The 20,465-nt window shown below is 43.9% G+C and overlaps 1 protein-coding gene across 1 annotated transcript; it reads right to left on the bottom strand.

Annotated features, from left to right (window-relative positions):
- Positions 1-1,488: 1,488 nt before the first annotated feature.
- On the bottom strand, positions 1,489-19,741 carry ACBD7 (acyl-CoA binding domain containing 7). The gene is made up of 4 exons (XM_073629687.1): positions 19,586-19,741; positions 7,569-7,686; positions 4,768-4,830; positions 1,489-1,774 (listed from the first exon to the last, which is right to left on the bottom strand). Exons 1-4 carry the CDS (start codon positions 19,595-19,597, stop codon positions 1,701-1,703), a joined length of 267 nt encoding a protein of 88 aa, XP_073485788.1. The 5' UTR covers positions 19,598-19,741; the 3' UTR covers positions 1,489-1,700.
- Positions 19,742-20,465: the final 724 nt, after the last annotated feature.

Raw genomic sequence — 20,465 nt, forward strand, 5'->3', positions numbered from 1 at the left:
TAAACATTCAGGACCAATATGAATTGATGTTAGCATTCAAAAATTTCTCTATCACCATCCAAAAAAACTAAAATAATTAAATGGCAAGTTTGGATAAACAACCCAAGAGCTTCCAATTTCTTAAATAGCGATATATGATACACCAAGATATTGAATTTCTTATTAGACTCCTCTTAATTCCTAAAATTTTGAATATCTGGTGACCAGCTACCGCCTACAGTATGATCCCACTTGGGGTTGCTGGTAGCGGGATATTAAACTCCAGATATTGTACCCTAAAGTTATTACTACTTCTTGTTATTCATTCCCCAATTTGTTATCCATTTCTATGCAATACCAATTGTATTCATTTGTAATGGAATGTATTTTGTCAAATAATAAAAGTGTTAAAAAAAAAAAAAAAAAAAAAAAAAAAAAAAAGGGGAAGAAGAGGATTTACCCATCAGCAGCTCCAAACAAAATAGCGAGATTCAAACAAGATTGGCCTATCAGCCACCACATTACACATAGGTGAATCCTCTTTGAAGAATGATGGGTAAACCTTGTTAACAGGAATCCATTATGTTGTACGCAGGGCTTTTTCTTCCAGCATAAACGTGGGGGAACGCAGTTCCGACGCTGAATGTATGTAATGGCAAGGGGCATGGGGTGTCCTGGAGGGTCTATTGATGCTGAGGATCTATTGTCACTGGTAGGGAGCCCTTTGGGTGAGGATCTATTGTTGCTGGTAGGGATCTACTGTTGAGGGAGGTTTATTATTGCTGGCTGCTGTGAGATCTGTTTTTGCAGCCGGGGGGGGGGGGGGTTTCTAATGTTGCTGGGGGTGGTATTTTGTTGTGGGTGGGGGAACTATTGATGCTGCAGGGGTCCATTGTTGCTACTGTCTATTGTGTGAGGGATCCATTTTACCGCTTTTCTTATCAACAAGTTCCATACAAATTAATACCACAAAACGATACTTGGTTCTGTATTCTCTATTAGGGGGGGGGGGGGGGGGGGGGGGGGGAGTACTGGGATGCAGGGATGGGGTGGAGCCAAGGGACGGTGCTCAGAGGAGGGTCGGGGGCAGAGGCAAGGATAGACTCAGAAGGGGGGGTCCTGCACCTATTCTGAGGCGCAACTTCTAAAGGCCGAATCTTTTAAAATAGGATGGGTGAATCTTCTTTGAAAATGGGCCGTGATTAATTAAATGTAATGTGACATTGTCTTTTGGCAAGTGATGGGTGAAAAGGAGAGTCCATAAAATACAAATGGACCTCAGTTTGGTGGACATATTTAGTTGCTGCATTAAAGCATCTGCTGAACATATACAGTAGGGATTATACCCATCACTTTGGGACTGCTAAGAAATTCAATATTATTCAACCCTGTGGCCCTCAACTTGGGTCACTCGTAACACCACTTTATTAAGCTCCAGTCATGCATAATACATATGCCAATATGCAGAGCTTTATCACATTTGCTTCTAAAAATACAAGAACACACCTGTCATTTTGTAAAAGAGTTTTAATAAGTCAGTGCAGAAAGAGTACAGACCAAAGCAAGGTTTATCTGTGACCGGAGGATCCTATGTTGTTAATTATACCTGAAACATCACGTGAGCCAAGAGCTGGTATAGGAGTGTTATTGTAGGTTTTCTCCATTTGTCCTGGCAGTTAAGTTACCGCTGTGTGAAGGCGCTAGGAGATCATGTGACCTTGTTACAAGCCATATTTTTCTATCAGCTCATGGGCTTTAGAAACATAGGCGCTCATCGCATCTTCCTTAGACAAGCCTGAAAAACAGAGAAGGCAGAGCGTGGTCAACACAGGTAGCAGTTTTCATTAAAAAAAAAAAAAAAAAGTAATTTTGTATTATTGTCTGCACCCAGTGGAGTTCCAACCTTTCCCCATTCTGAGTCTCCATGTGGGGACACACATGGCAATATAAGCTTAAGTGTCCCAACTTTTTCTAGCTCCACTTAAAGTGTTACTAAACCCACAACAGTAAAATCAGTCTGTATATGCAGTAAAGCATGCTTGTTATATCACTGTGGAACCTAAGGGGTTAATCCTCTGCATTGTGAAATAGGCAGTTTGATCCTGTCATCTGATCCTCCCCTTCTTCCAGTTTCCAAACCATCTGCTGATAGAACGGAGCCTTGGGCAGAGAGTTTTTTTTTCCCTTGGGAGAGTACATGTGATCAGCACAGGGCCTATCAGCACTGTCCAAACAGAGGGTCAGGGGTCATGCAGCATCATAGGACAGTCAGAGTAGAATGAAAACTCTTCCTACACGCTTTAACCAGTGCACTGCTATAAGTTACAAGACTGCTGATAAAAGATATTTAGCAGTTTATATTTACAAAAACTATTGCATTTCCATGTTCTGTGTACTGTGGAGACCAGATAGTGAATACAGGGTCCTGGGTTTAGTATCACTTTAAAGCAGGAGATTTGGTCGGTTGGAGTTCTACTATAAAATTATGCAATTTTGCATGCAAGTACTCCAGGTTTTTGCACAGCAACTTTCTCTGGTTATCAAAGAAACCAGGATCAAAGGATTACAACAACTTTTTTTACTGCAAAAAAATGCATTTTGAATTTTTATCTGATGATCCTGCAGAGTATTGTACCCGCAATCAGTGGATCGTGGGTGCAATGTCAGGCTTCTGCAGACACTGCCTCCAGCTTGCCTGCCTGTACCTCCATACGGGCAGACAGTTACAAAGCTGGAGGAAGTGTCAATGAACCAAGAGGGCGCCCAGTGCTCTGGCAGTTCATTGAGAACTACAAGCCGTCTGCCACAGTGGAAGATGGGATTTGTAGTTTATTCACAGGCGTCTGAATGAATGTGGCTGTGTGGGTGGAGCCCTGCAAAGCTGCACAGTTTTTGAAGAAAGTTGACAATACATCATGCGGGGATATAATTCTGGGGGAGGGGTTTAGACCTAGATATTTAGGGTGTAACATGCTAAAAAAAAAAAAAAAAAAAAAAAAAAAAAAACCTAGCAGAGAATGTATTCACTTAAATTACATTATTGCTCTACAAAATATGAGTATCATAATCAAATGCAGAAACATGTACTCTGTCACCCTAATTGTATAAATCCCATTTCTATGGTTAATAGTGGGCCCACCCCTGAGGAGCTAAAACAGAAACCTGCTTCAGTAGCTCCAATTTCTACACTTCATTCTTAACCCTCTTTCCATGGAAAACTAACACATGTTGAAAGAGAAAGTTATTAAGCACATAAGGCAAAAAAAAGCAAGAGCCACCGAGTTATTGCATTATTAACCGCTTCCCAACCAGCGCACGACGATGTACGTTGGCACAGGTGGGCAAAAGGGCGTACCCGTACGTCCCTCCATCATAGCAGGCGTGCCCAATGTTCACGACGAGGAGAGGCAGAACAGGGAACTGCCCATGTAAACAATGCATTTCCCTCTTCTGTCTTGTGACATGACAGGGATCCACTGCTCCCTGTCATCGGGAGTAGTGATCTGTCATGTCCCAGGTAGCCCCCCCCCCCCCCCCTACAGTTAAAACACGCTGAGGGAACACAGTTAACCCCTTGATCGCCCCCTAGTGTTTAACTCCTTCCCTGCCAGTGACATTTATACAGTAATCAGTGGCTATTTTTATCTCTGATCGCTGTATAAATGTCAATGGTCCCAAAAATAGATAAAAAAAAAAATCATGTCAATTTTGTTGGGGGTAAAACGTTGCACGAACACACAATTGTCAGTTAAGGTGACGCAGTGCCGTGTCGCAAAATGCTCTGGTTATTAAGGGGGTAAAATCTTCCATGGCTGAAGTGGTTAAAAAGGTGACATCTCAGTGATGTGCAACAAAGTGAGCAATAAAAAGACAAATGGCTCAAATGGGACCTTATACTTTAACATGTTCCTACTATGAACTGGAAAGATTTCTCCACAACCAGCATTCATACTTGGATTGGTGGCCGAGAAGCAACTCTAGGTCTTAAAACATGTTGTTAGGCCAAAATACACCATGCATAGCGACTCTTTATGGATGGAGAGGAATCCTGCCTGGTTAGCAGTTATTGCCCATATGCAACCACCAAAAATGTTTGCAGGTGACCAAGGAACATCAGTACTGTACAGATGAAGATATCTACTGAAAGCAGAATTAGGACAAAAAAAAAAAAAATTTAAATAAACACCCACCACATGCCAACTCCAGGTTATGTCCCCTTGCACCGATTCCTTAGTTTTAGCTAAAAGTAGGCTTTTAATAAACTTCTGTTATCGTTGCATACCAAATTTTAAACCCAATGAGGTGATAGATTCTGCAATTTAGGCAGATCATTGCGAAAGGGAAGGGCCGTCAGGGTGACGTACATACAGTAGATTCCTGAAAATCATCCCAGCACAGAATTCCCTTCAAAAGCCCTCAGCCCTGAAGCAAGCAGGGGAACATTTTTATACCATTATTAAAAGGTCTTGAAGGGTAGGTGTGAGTATGGAGGAGAGGGCATGCCTAGACAGACTGCCCTACACAACTCTTGCATGATTAAAATAAATGAAATCCAGTGAATGGAGGCCAGGGAGAGTCAGACCTGGGGGGGGGGGGGGGGGGGGGAGCGCTAAATGATGCTGGACATCCTCCAGCCAGGAATAAAGTATTGGTCCATTCTCTGGGGTATCATGTACCCCCTGTTACATTAGTACCATAGTGTTGTTGGTATGAAGGTCTGGCTGAGTGTATACTGTGCATTGGTTCATAGAATGGTACGGATTAAGAGATTAAAGTGAAAAGTCTTACCTTTCTTTAGGTTCCATGCTTCCCATTTGGCCTTGCCCTTCAGATCTAGCATGCCAGGACAATCTGTACAAAACAGACAGACGTTTTCACCTACAGTACATTAGTACAATACATATATGTTTGCAAAATGTTTCAGGTTACAGTGGAATTGTCACTGGTACAAAGTACAGCTGGCCTTTTTTTGCAAATGATTTAAAGTAGCTGCTTTTTTTCCCCTAGTGTAGGATATACTAGGAAATGTAGTTTGTGTCTCCTTCTGTAGTCAAGGGAGCAGTAATTGTTTGCTTATGTCTATTCAAACGCTCAACCTGTGAAACCTTGACTGCTTACCCCTGATTCTGGAACAAGTGTCCAGAATATGAGGCTGAGAGTCAATGACAAGTCTGAATATTTATCATGCCCCAGCCAATCCGTGGAGGGCAGTGTCCAGAAGGTGGCTGTGGAGGGGATAAATAGTCTGGAGCTGTTCTTCCTCAGCAGAGAGAGTTCTGAAGCCTCTGGGGCTGCTGCCGCCTGTGGACTGTGTAGCTGTTTGACATCTCAGCTGTGGCAGAGCTAGGGGCCTGGAACAATCTGAGGAGCTGGCTGTGGGACTTCATAAGGGATCTGGTCTGAAGGAGGATTGTCTCCCTCACTGAACCAGGTCCGGAGGAAGCTGGAAGGTGTGCAGCTGTCCTGGAGACTTACAAGTATTGACCGTAAACCGGGATACTTGGCGACTCTGCTTTTCAATGCATGTACCAGCAGTAGCTATGGACTGAGAAGAAACTCAGGGTACTGGCCATTCCCTAGAAGAACCTATGCATGCAAGCCTAAAGAAGAGTATCCTCCTGACTACTGTGCAAGCATTTTGGGGAGCATCCCATGCCTTAATCCCTCTCCTGTTTAAAGTTCTTCAAGCAATGAATGTCAAAAGACATCCAAGACTGAGTTATTGGATCTGGATGGATTGGTGCTTATGGTTGTGGGCAGCCTCTGTACTATTAAGCAGCGGCAGAACTACCAGGGTTGCAAAGGTCGCACTTGCGACCGGGGCCTGGCATTCCACCACTGTCAGGGGGCAACAGCGGGGTTACTGGCTGCAGGTACTCCCTCTTCACCCCTTACCCACCTCCAAGCACTGTTCCTTGTTTCCACCCCCTGCCCACCGCCCAGTACCACCCCATTTAGAGAATACAGAACCGAGTATCATTTTGTGGTGTCAGATAATTTTTTGGGGTTTTGTTAATTATAAAAAGAAAAGCCGTAAAATAGATCCCCTCCAGCCTGCAACAATAGCCCCTCACAGCAAAATTCCTCCCCAGCAACAATAGATCTTCCAGCAGCCAGCATTAATAGACACTCCAGCACCCCCTGCCATTACATTTGGGGCTGGGAGGTGCCAGAAATGCATTCGCCCATATTTACACAGGAGAAAAAAAAAAAAAAAAACCCCACACACACACACACACACACACACACACACCCTTATATTCATATATTTGAAATTGTATTGATGAACTAGTTCAGGAAGTGAGAACCAACATTTATGAGATTTTTTTTGGTGCAAAGTGTTCATGACTATTTATGTCTGTCTATGTGTTTAGGTCTAATATCCAGACTAACTATCAAGCTAAGGAACAAGTTAAAACTGATTTGACTTCACTTTTTCACACTTACTAAAGTACTGGAGAGGAAATGTGCATTGCATTGGCTCATACAGTCTCTAGGATGATACATCCAAGAAAATATCAATCCGATAGGATTGAGGATTCAAATCTTTCCGATTTTAGACCACATTTCAAATGATTTAAAGAAAAATTGGGAGACCAAACTCAATGATTGTTCTAGAGATTTGATGCTTTTGTTACAAGATGAATATAACTTGCAATTGAATAGGGGTGCAACGGATCAAAAAAACAAAAAACCTCACGGTTTGGATCGTTCCTCAGATCAGGAGTCACGGTTTGGATAAAAAAAAAAAAAAAATCTTCCCCACTGTAATATCCAGTTGGCAGAGTATGGATGGATGGATCCATGGATGTGTGCAATTTCACAGAGCAGCGCTGTGGGCACTACAGATCCAGCCCACATCGCTGCTGCCATCCGATCTTTCCCCTCCACTGTACAGATCAGTACACAGAGGGAAGAGAGGAACCTTTACAAGTGATCGCTCTGTCATTTGAGTGAAGTTTTTTTGTACATTTTGATATAGGTTTTATATTGTCTCAAATGTATGTTATAAGATATATTTCTGTATTACACATATTTATATTGTATCTTATACTTTTCAGAAATGGCAAAATTGTCCCTGAGGAAGATTATATATTTAATAATTTCGAAACACATCGGACTCGCACTCATGGATAAGGAGCATCTATGTAGCGGGATCTTTCTGCCATCACTGTAATATATTGCATTGTGTTATTCCTAGGTTTGTCTTTCTCGAAGATTGGTTTTTAAACTTTTTTGTATCAATACTTTTTATATAATCTTTTCTTTAGTCAATTTCACTATTGCCCTTAAAAATCCCATTTTCTGAGGTTCTTTTTGTATTGTCTGGGGATTGTGGCAATTTTCACATCAATTCATGGGATTTTACTTCTTCTAAAGTGTTCATGACTTTGCACCTAAAAAAAATCCCATCTAAAATATCAGTTGGTTCTCTTTTATATTTAAGGGATGATGGTGCCATTCAACTTTCCTCTTCCCAGCCACAATACCTTCATTATACTATAGTTCAGGAAGGGGCAAGTTTTAGTACTGTAGGTGTAACAGGAGTGCAGGCAATCTACTATACCCATACAGACATTAAACATTACCTATATTTATGTCCCCAACAGTGGACTGCTTGTAGAGGCCGTACAGTTCCTTCAGTTCATCGTCAGTTGGTTTTGTTTTCAATTTCTTTACATCCTCCGCTGCTTTGTCAAAATTTGCCTGTATGAAATCAGAGACAGAAAAATAATGTGGAAATATTTTAATGATCTGGGCCTTCATAGTCCTTCATCTGTGGTGCGGATTCCAAAGGGATCCTGTGCGTTTTTGCGTCTGGTTCAGTCAAAAATTCGGACCTGAATCGCACCTGAACCGGTGAACAGAAATGCACTGGTCCCCAGGCCCGAAACCCGGTCTGAAGACAATCTAATGCCACTATAGTGGATCCAAACTGATAAAATCTCACAAGTGTTAAATGTTATTGAACCTACTTTTTTTTTTTTTTTTTTTTTTTTTTAAATATAACATTTTTGTTTTCAAAGACCCCCGTCCCTAGCAGAAAAGCTCATTCATGGAGATCACTGCCACAGCTGGCCATACACACATGGATGCCCTAAATAAAATATAACAGATTCCATCTACACTATACAGCATGGATGGAAAAAAAAAAAAAAAAAAAAAATCCACTGCTGCAGTTGTTGGAATTCATTTCGATTGAATGCAGTCGCTGTTTTCAAGCAAAAGATGTTGGGTGGGAGAGTTGGGGGCCCAACAGGGCCACCCCTAAAGTGACTTTTGCCCAGTTCATGAAATTAAATCAGTGTATGGGCAGTAGTCTCTGTATGTTACACCCCCTTGTTACAGCTTGAGCGCTGCAATGCCCACACTCCCTGTAGATAGCAGTGCTGTAAGGCATGGGGTGTTGGACTGCTGTAGAGATTGCAGCAGATTTTAGATGGGCTTTGAAGATTATCAGATTAGGATAGATTAGATAAAATAGATAAGGAGTTCAGAAAATTCTGCTGCTTGCCGCGTATTTTATAAGAAAACAGCCAAAAACACACCAGCACTGCAAATGACAGGTGTGGCTAGTGCAACCTAATCCATGGAGCTCTGCTGCCACTTTGGCATTGGTGTGCTGTACGCCATATCAGAGCGGGGTCAGCACTCCCGACAGATGACAGCAGTCACAGATCTACAGTATTTACATTGAAGAGCCACTTTCTCCCATTGTGTTCTACAGCACTTGGCTGCCAGTTTGACAACTCTGCTCTGCTTAGAATCCAGAGATGGCTGCAGTGGCTCCTACACACCACTAGAGATGGGCCAAACGACCCCTAATTTGGTTCGAACATTGCAAAGTTCAGAACCGAACAAAGAACCCCATTGAAGTCTATGGGACCTGAACTGGGGGGGGGGGGGGGGGGGCGGAAGAGGAGAAGAGTGCCCATTTTGAAGGCTTATATGCAAGTTATTGGGCTTGCAAAGGGTATGGAGGGCAGTGTACTGCCCTGGGGGACATGCATCAATGAAAAACAAGGTTTGTAAAAAAGATAAGTGAAATAAAAAAATTCCTTTAAATATAGTGCCGGGGGGGTGGTCCCCTTAGTCTGCCTGTAAAGTGGCGAATCTGTACCGTGTATAGAGCTTGCTGCAGAAATAAAAAAAACCCACACCATTTTCCCTGCAAGCTTTCGTTATTTTATAAACGGCTTGGGACACCAGTCTGTATGAGTCCACAATTTAGTGCCCTCAGAACATGAGATTTTTTGAATAATAATAATAATAATAATAATAATAAATATTTAGTTCTCCCACTTAAAAAAAAGATGAGACCTGTAATTGTCATCATAGGTATACCGCAACTATGAGAGACAAAATGTGGAAACAAATCCAGACAATCACATTGTCTGATTTTTGAAAGAATTTATTTGCAAATTATGGTGGAAAATAACTATTTTGTCAATATCAATAGTTCATCTCAATACTTTGTTATATATCCTTTGTTGGCAATGACAGAGGTCAAACGTTTTCTGTAAGTCTTCAGGTTGTCACACACTGTTGCTGGTATGTTGGTCCATTCCTCCATGTAGATCTCCTCTAGAGCAACACAGACTTTCAACTCCCTCCAAAGGTTTTCTATGGGGTTGAGATCTGGAGACTGGCTAGGCCACTCCAGGACCTTGAAATGCTTCTTACGAAGCCACTCCATCGTTGCCCGGGCGGTGTGTTTGGGATCATTGTCATGCTGAAAGACCCAGCCACGTTTCATGCTTCAATGCCCTTGCTGATGGGAGGAGGTTTGCACTCAAAATCTCATGATACATGGCCCCATTCCTTCATGTACACAGATCAGTCGTCCTGTTCCCTTTGCAGAGAAACAGCCCCAAAGCATGATGCTGCAACCCCCATGCTTCACAGTAGGTATGGTGTTCTTTGGTTGCAACTCAGCATTCTCTCTCCTCCAAACACAACAAGTTGTGTTTCTACCAAACAGGTCTACTTTGGTTTCATCTGACCATATGACATTCTCCCAATCCTCTTCTGGATCATCCAAATGAGCTCTAGCAAACCTCAGACGGGCCCGGACATGTACTGGCTTAAGCAGGGGGACACGTCTGGCACTGCAGGATCTGAGTCCCTGGCGGCTTAGTGTGTTACTGATGGTAGCCTTTGTTACGTTGGTCTCAGCTCTCTGCAGCTCATTCAGTAGGTCCCCCCCGTGTGGTTCTGGGATTTTTGCTCAGCATTCTTGTTATCATTTTGACCCCACGGGGTGAGATCTTGTGTGGAGCCCCAGATCGAGGAAGATCATCAATGGTCTTGTAGGTCTTCCATTTTCTAATTATTGCTCCCACAGTTCATTTCTTTACACCAAGCTGGTTGCCTATTGCAGATTCAGTCTTCCCAGCCTGGTGCAGGTCTACAATTTTGTTTCTGGTGTCCTTCAACAGCTCTTTGGTCTTCACCATAGTGGAGTTTGGAGTGTGACTGTTTGAGGTTGTGGACAAGTGTCTTTTATACTGATAACAAGTTCAAACAGGTGCCATTAATGCAGGTAATGAGTGGAGGGCAGAGGAGCCTCTTAAAAAAAAAAAAAAAGAAGATACAAGTCTGTGAGAGCCAGAAATCTTGCTTGTTTGTAGGTGACCAAATACTTATTTTCCACCATAATTTGCAAATAAATTCTTTCAAAAATCAGACAAATGTGATTGTCTGTTTTTTTTCTGCCCCTGTCACTTCTATCCAACACACACACACACACGAATTGGCCTTGCTGAAAAAAATAAAATAAAAAGTAAACTGTTGTGGTGGAACAGGATTGCCAATTTGTTGTTTACCAGTGTTCTCCCCTCTCTGTAGGCTCATGTTCCTTCCTTCCTCAACCTCAAAACCAACATCAGAAATAAGCAATGGCTGTGCATTGTCAAGGAGCAAGTGACTGACACCGTGTTCCAATGACTCCTCCGTGCCTGATGCTGGGGCTATGGCAGGAGTAGCTGTGGACAAGGCAGAATAAGCTGCTCTGGCAGCTGCGGTGGACTACTAGCTTGGGTGATGGAGGATAAGAAAGGTTTAATAAGCCAGTCCCACCTCCTCTGCATGCTGTGGCTGGATAGCACGAGCAACATCATTAAACAGAAGTAATGGTGCCCTGCCTGAGGATGGACCACATCTTTACCTGTGGATACAGATGCTGCTGGCCACCTCAGTGCCCTGGGGACGTCTGCCTCTTCTCATTGCCCTCCCAAACATGATGGGGAGGGGGGGCTCATTACCAAAATGTAATAGAGATGGGTGAAATGTGTACTTGGATGCACTTTAGTCAATGAAAAGTGGTGTTTGGTGCACTTTAACTTATGGACTCACTACACTGACACTTCAATATACTGCAAGAAACCTGCCCTGACACTAAAGTAAAAAAAGGAAGGTCGCACTACACTAACAATAGCACACTAACTCGCTAGGAGCCCTGTTCTATCTCCACGTCAATGTCACACTGCAAATGGCTGCTCTAGGAAGGATCCTTTTATAGAGGGGGGCCTATGGAGCAATGAGCCATGACTCTCCAATCATGGCTCTGACAGTGTTCTGTGCCCTAATTGGGCAAATCTTTCATTGCTTCAGCCAATCAGAGCTTCCAATGCACTGTGCGGCACGCAGGGAATTGTGGGTCGCTCAGCGGGCCAAACAAAGGGTCGAACGCCCTGACAATGCGGGTGTTCGCCAAACGGGCGAGTAGCCAATGTTCGGCCAACACTACACAGTGCCTAAAGCAGTGGCCTCTCCTGCCTCAGCCCAGGCCAGCCCTGCTAGCTTCTACACCCACCATCAGCAGTGTATATGTTATGCCACGTACACACGATTGGAATTTCCGTCAGAAAAAAAACTTGGCTCTTTTTTTCCGATGGAATTCCGCTCAAGCTTGCCTTGAATACACATGGTCACACAAAGTTTCTCTGAACTTTCGACCACCAAGAACGCAGTGACGCACAACATTACGACAAGCCGAGAAAATGAAGTCAATGCTTCCGAGCATGCGTGATTTTTTGCGCGTCCAAATTGCATACAGACGAATGCATTTTTAAGATAGGAACTTTTCCCGACCAAAAAAGCGAGAACCTGCTCTCAATCTTTTGCTGGCTGCAATTCCACCAGCAAAAGACCAATAGAGCATACACACAGTCGCATTTTCCGACAAAAAGCTCTGAGTTTTGCTGGCGGCATTTCCGATCGAGCGTACGCGGCATAAGGTTTTTTTGTCTTTTTTAATTAGCCTGTGACCCCACTAATTTATCCCCTTTATCTCTTGCAACCAAAAGTGATGGGAAATCCATAAAATTGGTTCTCAAAGCAACAAGAGATTAGGGGAATCTTCCAATGTAGACACCATTTGGTGACAACCCCACACACACTTTAATGCTGCCATTACTAGTCTCATTGCTTTCAGAAACTGCTAGTTGCCAGGCTATTATGTTGTACCACTGATTTCAGTTGAGTCAATGACTCAGAACAAGTATATATACAGATGTGGATTTCTGATGTAGTGCTATGCCAATATGAGCCACTGGTAATTTGGTCCCCATTTTCCCTTTCAGAACACACAACCAGGCAATTTTTGGCATTCTCCCTCCGTCTCAAAATTAGTCTACGGGATCTTTAGGGTTTTTATTGGAGCAGTGACTTAGATATGGATGGGGAGCATGGGATACCCGGGAACCACAAAAACAGAACAACTTGGACTGCTTGACTTCTGGCTGGATTGTACAACTGGCTGTTTGGCACTTGGAAAAGAAATGTCCCACTGGATCTCTAGGCTGACTGATCTATACCCCTTCCAGAGCCTCAAAAGCACCACACTTGCACACTCTGTCCGTGCACAGGGGTCCCCTCCTAAAAGACTGGATCACAGGAACACTTTGCTGCCAGGCCTCAGACTACTTTTGGACTCTCCCTTCCACCTTCTGGGCACACCTCCCCAGGGATTGGTTGGAGTTCATACATATTCAGGCTGCCTGTTCTGCCCTCCCTCACACTATGCTAGCCTTTTTTTTATGGCTACAGTTAATTTTTCTTTGCCTGTCCTGTTCCTAGAATCATTACTCGTTAAGTATGGGTGCCCAAGGGTGTCACAAGTGTGCACCCCTGCTGCATGATAATTTAGGATGGCTCAACACCTATTTAAGCCAGCTCAATCCCCTGGACACAGTAGTGATGTAGGGACCAATGTACAAAACCACAAGGCAAAACAGGAAATAGTGCATCCAAAATGCAAAGTGTTGATGTAAAAGCTTCTTCAGGCTACCATAGCTCTCCTTATTAGGGTGAAGATCACAGAACAGGCAGCAGGATAGGGGAGCACAAACAATGTTTTATAGCAAGGAACTTTTTTTGTAAAAAACACAGACCTTACATGGAAACAAAAATCCTTGTCCAACTTCCAATGTCTTGGGGAATCACGAGTGCCTCCCAGGAAAGTCCCCACTGCCTCCCAGGAACTTTGGCCCACTTGCAGGACTTTTCCTGGGCGATAGTGTTAGATAGTTCAGGTAGGAGGAGATTTCCACTATAGCCTGTATACACGCCCACATGTTTGATGTCAATATCATGTGACCTGGCTAGCTCTGAGAACAAGTAAATGTTCTCTGCAGTATAAAAAGACATAACTGAGAATGTGCAGGTCGGCTACCCTGCCTGTGTTAGCTGGCCTTCCCAGATAGACAGTGCAGGAGAGTGAAGGATCTGTGCATACAGGACAAAACAGCATTTTTACACAATGTAGAGGATTAACCCCTTAAGTTCTACATTGAGTATAAGAAGCATGGTATGCTGCATATACACACTGATTTTACTTTTGTGGGTTTAGTAACACTTAACTTTGGTGGGTTGGGGGGGGGGGGGGGGGGTGAAGGGTTGTAAAAGCTGTTACCTTGTCTAGGGCCCCCATTTTTCCTTATTCTGTGTAAGAGAAGCTTTGCATCAAGGCAACGTATGTGTGTCAATGTGCCCAGCAACGCATCATTAAAATTCATTGCTTGCTCTTTAACTGTACGCACTTTGCATTGCAGCTCATTGCAGTGAATCACAGCACACCAAAATGCAACCTGACCTGCTTTTTCAGCACACATGTTTGTGTGAACTAGACCACTAGGACAGAATGTAACTTACCTTGTTTTTTCATTGGGACCAAGTTAGGCAACGCTACCTAATGCAATCATTGTGAATAACCCACCTAAGACACCATTATGCTAAAAAGTTGGAAGCTTTCACCAACTTGAACATCTATAGGATAACAATCTTTTTTTGGTCATGTAACACCACACTTATAGCTTTTAAAAAGCAAAGATTTGCCAGGAAAGGGATTGAATGGTTAAGGCTCGGTTCGCACTACTGCAACCTAAAAGTCGCCCGACTTCGCCAGGTGACTCGAGTACTACTTTGACAGCAACTTTCGGGAATGCCTGGGTAATCTTACTGTAATGTTGGATCCAAAATCCGTGGCTTCTAGTACAAGGGCCCAGAACGTGAACTTGTCCTTTAATTGAGGAACAATGGCATGATTGTACACTGCTCTACTGCCAGTTCTCACCCAGCCTTCCTAAACCTCACACAATACTGTTACAGATTGGTCGTTAAGGGAGCTGGAGGAAATAGAATACGTTAATGAACCTATTCATTACAGCACAAAATGGAAGCTGAGGGACTCTACTATTCATTTTAACTGTTAGTGTCCCATCACAGCCATCATTTAAGGGGGATGAGGCCCATATTCCTTGAAGAGAAGTTTAGTTATTTTTTTTTCCCCCTGAATATCGTTTCAGAAATATTGCTCATTACCAAAGAAGTGTATCTCATGTCCTGTTGATTGCTCCTTCGTGTAGAAGTGTTCCTTGCAGCAATGACCGGTTTTCACAGCGCTGAACTTCTGGGCTGTGGGAGGTTAACCTCCCCTGTAGAGCAATCCGTGATAGAATGCTTGTCATGAAGGGCGTTTAATAGGCAGTGAGAAGGCAATGGGTCACCTCCTCACCACCCCGTATTAACTCCTATGAAGTTGCACCCATCACAGGCGTGCGGTGCAGTCCCATTCAGCTGATTTTGGTAGTGCCTGGCAAAAGTGATGGGGGTGGGGGGGGACCGGGTAGAAATTTTGCTGCGCTACATTGTGGCCACAGCATGTGCATACCCCTGTCTGCCATCTCTGCAACTTAAGGGTGAGCGCTCAACCATTCCATTTTACCACCCATCCCTTTCTGTCCTCTCCTCCATTCATAATAGTCCTTGTATTGTTTTCAAAGAAAGCAACTTTTTCCATGAATGAGGAGAGGTGGATGAATGACAGGATCACCTCTTCCACTCATAGAACGTGTTGCATTCTGTGTAATAAAAAAGTGGTGGGTAGGCATCAGAGTTTCTGCAAATTTAGAGCCAAGGAAGTCAATGTCTGCAGTGCTGGAAGTTCAGCTCTGTGAAAAGGAGCGCCCATTACTGAACATTTCTACACCAAGGAAGCAAACAGGGCAGGAGATATTAAAGCGATACTAAAGTCCCTTTTCTTTTTTTCATTGAAAAATAACAAACCTGTTATATTTACCTGCTCTGTGTAATGGTTTTGCACAGAGCAGCCCAGATCCTCCTCTTCGGTGCTCCTGGCCCCTCCCTCCCGTTGAGTCCCCCACAGCAAGCTATGGGGGAACCGAGCTGCAGCTCTGTGTCCATTCAGAGACAGCTCACTGACTTTGACAGCAGCTGGAGCCAATGGCACTGTGCTGCTGTCTCAGCCAATGAGGGAGAGTCCTGGACAGCCAAGTCTCTCCTGCAACAGGAGCATTAGGGAGGCTGCTGCACACAGGTTTTTTCATCTTACTTAATGCATAAGATAAAAAAATCTTCTGCCTTTTTAAAACACTTTAGGAGCAGGGCTGGGAGACGGTGTGGGCAGGAGGGACAGCTGCCCTGGGTGCAATGGTTTACTGGGGGTGCCTTTTCTGTTGCAAGGCTGTCAGGAGTAGTGACAGCGGCAATGGTTTTGACAAGTGTCACATATCTCTGCAGCGGCTCCGGTGCAATTTGCACAGGAGGCCTGTGCGTCAGTTTCAGGTCCAAATTCAGGCTGAAATGGTGATCGAGGATGCACTGGCTGTGAGCTGCTGCATGCTCATGTGAACCCAGCCTAAAGGGCAGTTCCCATCTGTGTCCCATAGGGGAGATTTCCCTTTACTTCCTGTCCACAATGTACAGAGGAAATCTCTACAAAGTGACTGAATGCCCTGTGGACAACCATCCCCAGAACAAGTGTCCCCATTATAAGATTGCCACTTTATTTGTGTTCTGTCGACATCTCAAAATGTTACATTTGCTTTCACTTTTGGAGCCAGTGAATGGCCACCAAAAAAAATAAAAATAAATATTAATATTGGGGATCTCCCAACAGTGAGATCTTGGCCCAGTTTATTTAAAATGATAGCAAAGCATCTTTAAGGCGTGCATCAGCATACATCCCAACTGTCCCTCTTTCAGAACCAATTCCCTCTGTCCCTCCCCCACCCCCCACCCGTTGTCCCTTTTTGTTGGATGTACAGATATCCATGAAAACGTACCAGTCAACTTCTTATTCTGCACTAAACCTTCATCCGATCGCGGAATCATCTTGTTTACCATTTTGAGCAGATTTTTCTACATCCAGGGTCGATCATTTGTGGGGAATTGCTGCTTGAGCGACTACATGTGAACAGCCATGAATAGTTGAGGGAGGTGTCAACCAATTGGGATTTCTGTCCACATTTAAATCGCTAATGGCCCCAAGTGTGAAAGGACCATAAAGAAAAGCAATCGTGGAAAAAAAAAAAATAAATAAATCTGGGTATAAAAACTATTCTGTATGGTCTGCGTAAGTGGGGGCCTAACTGGGGTGTGCCCATTGCCTAAAACCATTGTGGTAAAAGGCATTCCTCTTTCATCTCAGAAAGTTGGGTGGCATCCATTGGGGTGAGATCCTATCCGATGGTGTGCGGGCAGGGTTTGCTGGAAAAAATAAAAAATAAGTACTTTTTTCAGCGAAGTGCAAACTGCAGCCTCGCACCTTGCGGCCAGCAATTGAACTTTATGAGATGCCTGTGTGACATCTCAAAGGAAACAGTGTGATGCAGAGCTTAGCGCATCATCACTGTGCAGATCGCTGCCCCAACACACTGCACATCAGCCGCTGTGTTGCAATGCAGAAGCTGGTGTGAACGAGCCCTAAATGGATGGGAACGCACATTATCTTGTGCATTAGCCCCTATTCAAACTAATAAGTTTTCTCCTGCGTTTGCTGTGGAGCCGCACCACAACGGAAATTACATTATTCTCTATGGTGGCCACACATCAATGCAGCATGGCTGCAGTGTGTTTCTTGAAAAGGTGCAGGAGCTTTGTTTGGTACAGTGCAGCGCTTTTTTGCGCCATAGACTTCAATGGAGTGCATGGAAACTGCATGTATATATATGCATTTTTTTCTGCATTTTTATTCAGAGTTGTGTATAAAATCCAGCCAACTCCTACAGAAAAACGCATGTATAAACACGCAAAGTCACACTACAAAAGCAGCACTAGGTGTGAACCTGGGCTTAAAGGAGAAGTACAGCCAAAGCTCGTTTGGCTGCACTTCTATGGATCACAGGAGTGCGGTTCGTTCTGCACCCCTGTGACCCGTTTGTTTTCAGCTGACATCAGAGAGCTGGTCAAAATCATGGCAAAGAAGTCAGGAGCCACTGAGAGCCTGAGCCAGCTGCTCCCGCCTCCTCCACAGTCCAGTGAGAGCGAGGGGGGGGGGGCAGAGCAGAGAGCACTGAGAAATCAGCAGAGTTTGATGGCTCGGTTCTCAGTCTTAGAGCTGGCGGGGGGACCGATGCAGCATCCACCTAGGCAAGTATAATTCTAAAAATTATATATATATATATATATATATATATATATATATATATATATATATTATATATATATATATATATATATATATATATTTTTTTTTTTTTAATAATTATTATTATAACTAAAAATAAAAAGAACCCCACCATCTCTAAAAAGCAGAAGTTTCCTTCCCCTATTGCTGGGCCATTCACAAAGTGAAGCACGCTTCGCGCATGCGCAGTAGGGAACTCTTACAAGGAATGGTGGCAGCAGCACCCGAGAGCCAAAAAAAAAAAAATTGGCTGGGGTGCCGACATCACGGGATCCCTGGACAGGTAAGTGTCCCAATATTAAAAAGTCAGCAGCTTGTAGGTGCGGACTTTCATTTTTTTGGTGGCCGGGCTGGAGCTCTGCTTTAATAAGCATTTCACTAGGTTACTATAACTCATTCCTCCATCCAGTGCCAGGAAAAAGGTTCAGCCAGTGCAAAGATGCCAAGCTACACCCCTTCCCCTAGAGTTAGGGTCAGGGCACCCCAATCCTTGCAATAAACCATTGTGCCCAGGGCAGCTTTCCCTTCTGCCCACGCCTTGTCCCAGCCCTGCCTCCACCTGCAAATATTTCGTTTTTTGTTCTCCCATCTTCCAACAACCCCTAATTTTCTTTGAAAATAACATTTTATTTTTGGGTACCAAACTGGCCCCTGGACACAAGAAAATAAAAATGGGACATTTGTTAATGGGCCTGTGGACCGGTAGCAATCAGCCACACCAACGCTGTACTCTCCATAAATGAGTGCATTGGGTGCTACAAAGATTTTCCACTCCCATAGGAGCTCATTAATATTTAACAGATGCAGATGGTAAAGGTGCTAAATAAGGGATTGACACAAAAACAACTCAATTATAATATATTAGGGCACAAAAAAATACTACTTGATAAGAGGTAAGAATTACATTTACTATTTATTTGTAAAAAAATTAAAATAAATAAAAACGGTACAAATACCCAAATGTACAGTTTGGGCTCATTCACACCACAACACATCTATTAATGCAAGGGTGTTGAATTCTTTTGTTATGTGCTTGCACACATTTTACACGCATTTGTTCGCTTTTTTGCCTTGCATTTATGAATGTTTGTGTGCATCTGAACACGTTACATTAAAAAAAAAAAAATTTTGAATGCCATACTTTTTTTTAGCGCTAGGCAAATGCAACACATTAGTGTGAATTGCCTTCATAAGGAACCATTATTTTTTTCGTTGCCATGGATTGTGAATACTCTCACAAAAGCACCCTGGCGTATCTGGTGCAAACATAGACCCTAAATCATGAAGCAGAGGACCCCCATCCTTTGTGAGGTTATATGGTTAAGGAACAGGAAATTAGATACAGTGCATTGGGATGACGTTAGATATACAGAAAATTAAATTAAGTTCCTAATTAAAGGGATAGTCCACCCATAGGGATGTATCGGGTATGCATACTTTGAATAAATGCCCACCAGAGCCTCTTGTTCCCCCCAAATCATCCATCTTCTTCATAGAGTAAAATACAAAAGCAGAGACAGACAGACAGCTGTAGAATGGCTACAGCTGATGTGCTGGACTTAGAAAGCCCAAAGCTGCACTGAGAGATGCAGGAAATCAAACATCCACTCATAGCTAAGCCATTGTTCTTTCCAGGATACATCCCCATGACAGTTAGTAACATGTATTTGCCTTTACCTGGGGTGACATGATTGCTTCAGCTCTCACAGGTCAGCAAAGGCAGCAGCAGTTCTTACTATAATCTGCTGCTCAGCATGCTGTTATTTATATGGGTCAGCCTCCGGGGCCTGCGATTGGTCGCTTTTGTCTTGTGCAATGACATCATTCATTATCGCTGAATGCAAAAACTGAGATGGTGAGATCTTGCAGGTGTAACCCTTCCCTGCCCGCCGGGATCCCCTTCACTGTTCAGCAATATCCCGCAGAGGTGCAATTCTATAATACAAGGAGGAAAAAAAAAAAAGCAAAATGACATTTGATTTGTGGAAGTTGAGAAATGCACAGAGATAGAGAATCTACGCAGTTCAACATGAATGTAACTCTTCTTTTTCATCGCAGGTAACTAAGGCTGGGTTCACACTAGTGCGAATTGGATGTGGGTTTCCTCCGCATCCAATTCGCACAGCAGGGGATTGTGACCGCCTCTCTATGGAGCCGATTCCCATATCTGCGGTGCGATTTGCACAGGGGTCCTGTGCGTCTTTTGGTCCGTTTCAGGTCCGAATTCAGCCAAAAATTTGGGCTGAAGTCGGACCTGAAACCGCTAACAAGGACGCACCGAACTCCTGACCCCCTGGCACCGGACCCCTGCTGTGAGCCGCTGCGTGCTCATATGTGAACCCAGCCTCAAGGATTCCAAGAAGAAGCAACGCGCTATCACTGGATGATGGAGGGAGGCAGGCTGACCAACATCCACAGGGGATGCACCGGACCCCTGACCCCCCTGGCACCGGACCCCTGACCCCCCTGGCACCAGACCCCTGACCCCCCTGGCACCAGACCCCTGACCCCCCTGGCAGGGACCCCTGCTGTGAGCCGCATGCGGTGATAGCATGAA

This window comes from Aquarana catesbeiana, linkage group LG05 (genome assembly GCF_042186555.1).
Source record: "Aquarana catesbeiana isolate 2022-GZ linkage group LG05, ASM4218655v1, whole genome shotgun sequence".
Taxonomy (NCBI): domain Eukaryota; kingdom Metazoa; phylum Chordata; class Amphibia; order Anura; family Ranidae; genus Aquarana; species Aquarana catesbeiana.

What these genes read in the sequence shown, in the direction of transcription:
- ACBD7 (XM_073629687.1), bottom strand. An exon ending in TGTTGGGGACATAAATATAG is followed by an intron (nt 4,831 to 7,568) that starts GTAATGTTTAAT and finishes TGTTTTGTACAG; the next exon opens with ATTGTCCTGGCATGCTAGAT. An exon ending in AGCATGGAACCTAAAGAAAG is followed by an intron (nt 1,775 to 4,767) that starts GTAAGACTTTTC and finishes TCTGTTTTTCAG; the next exon opens with GCTTGTCTAAGGAAGATGCG.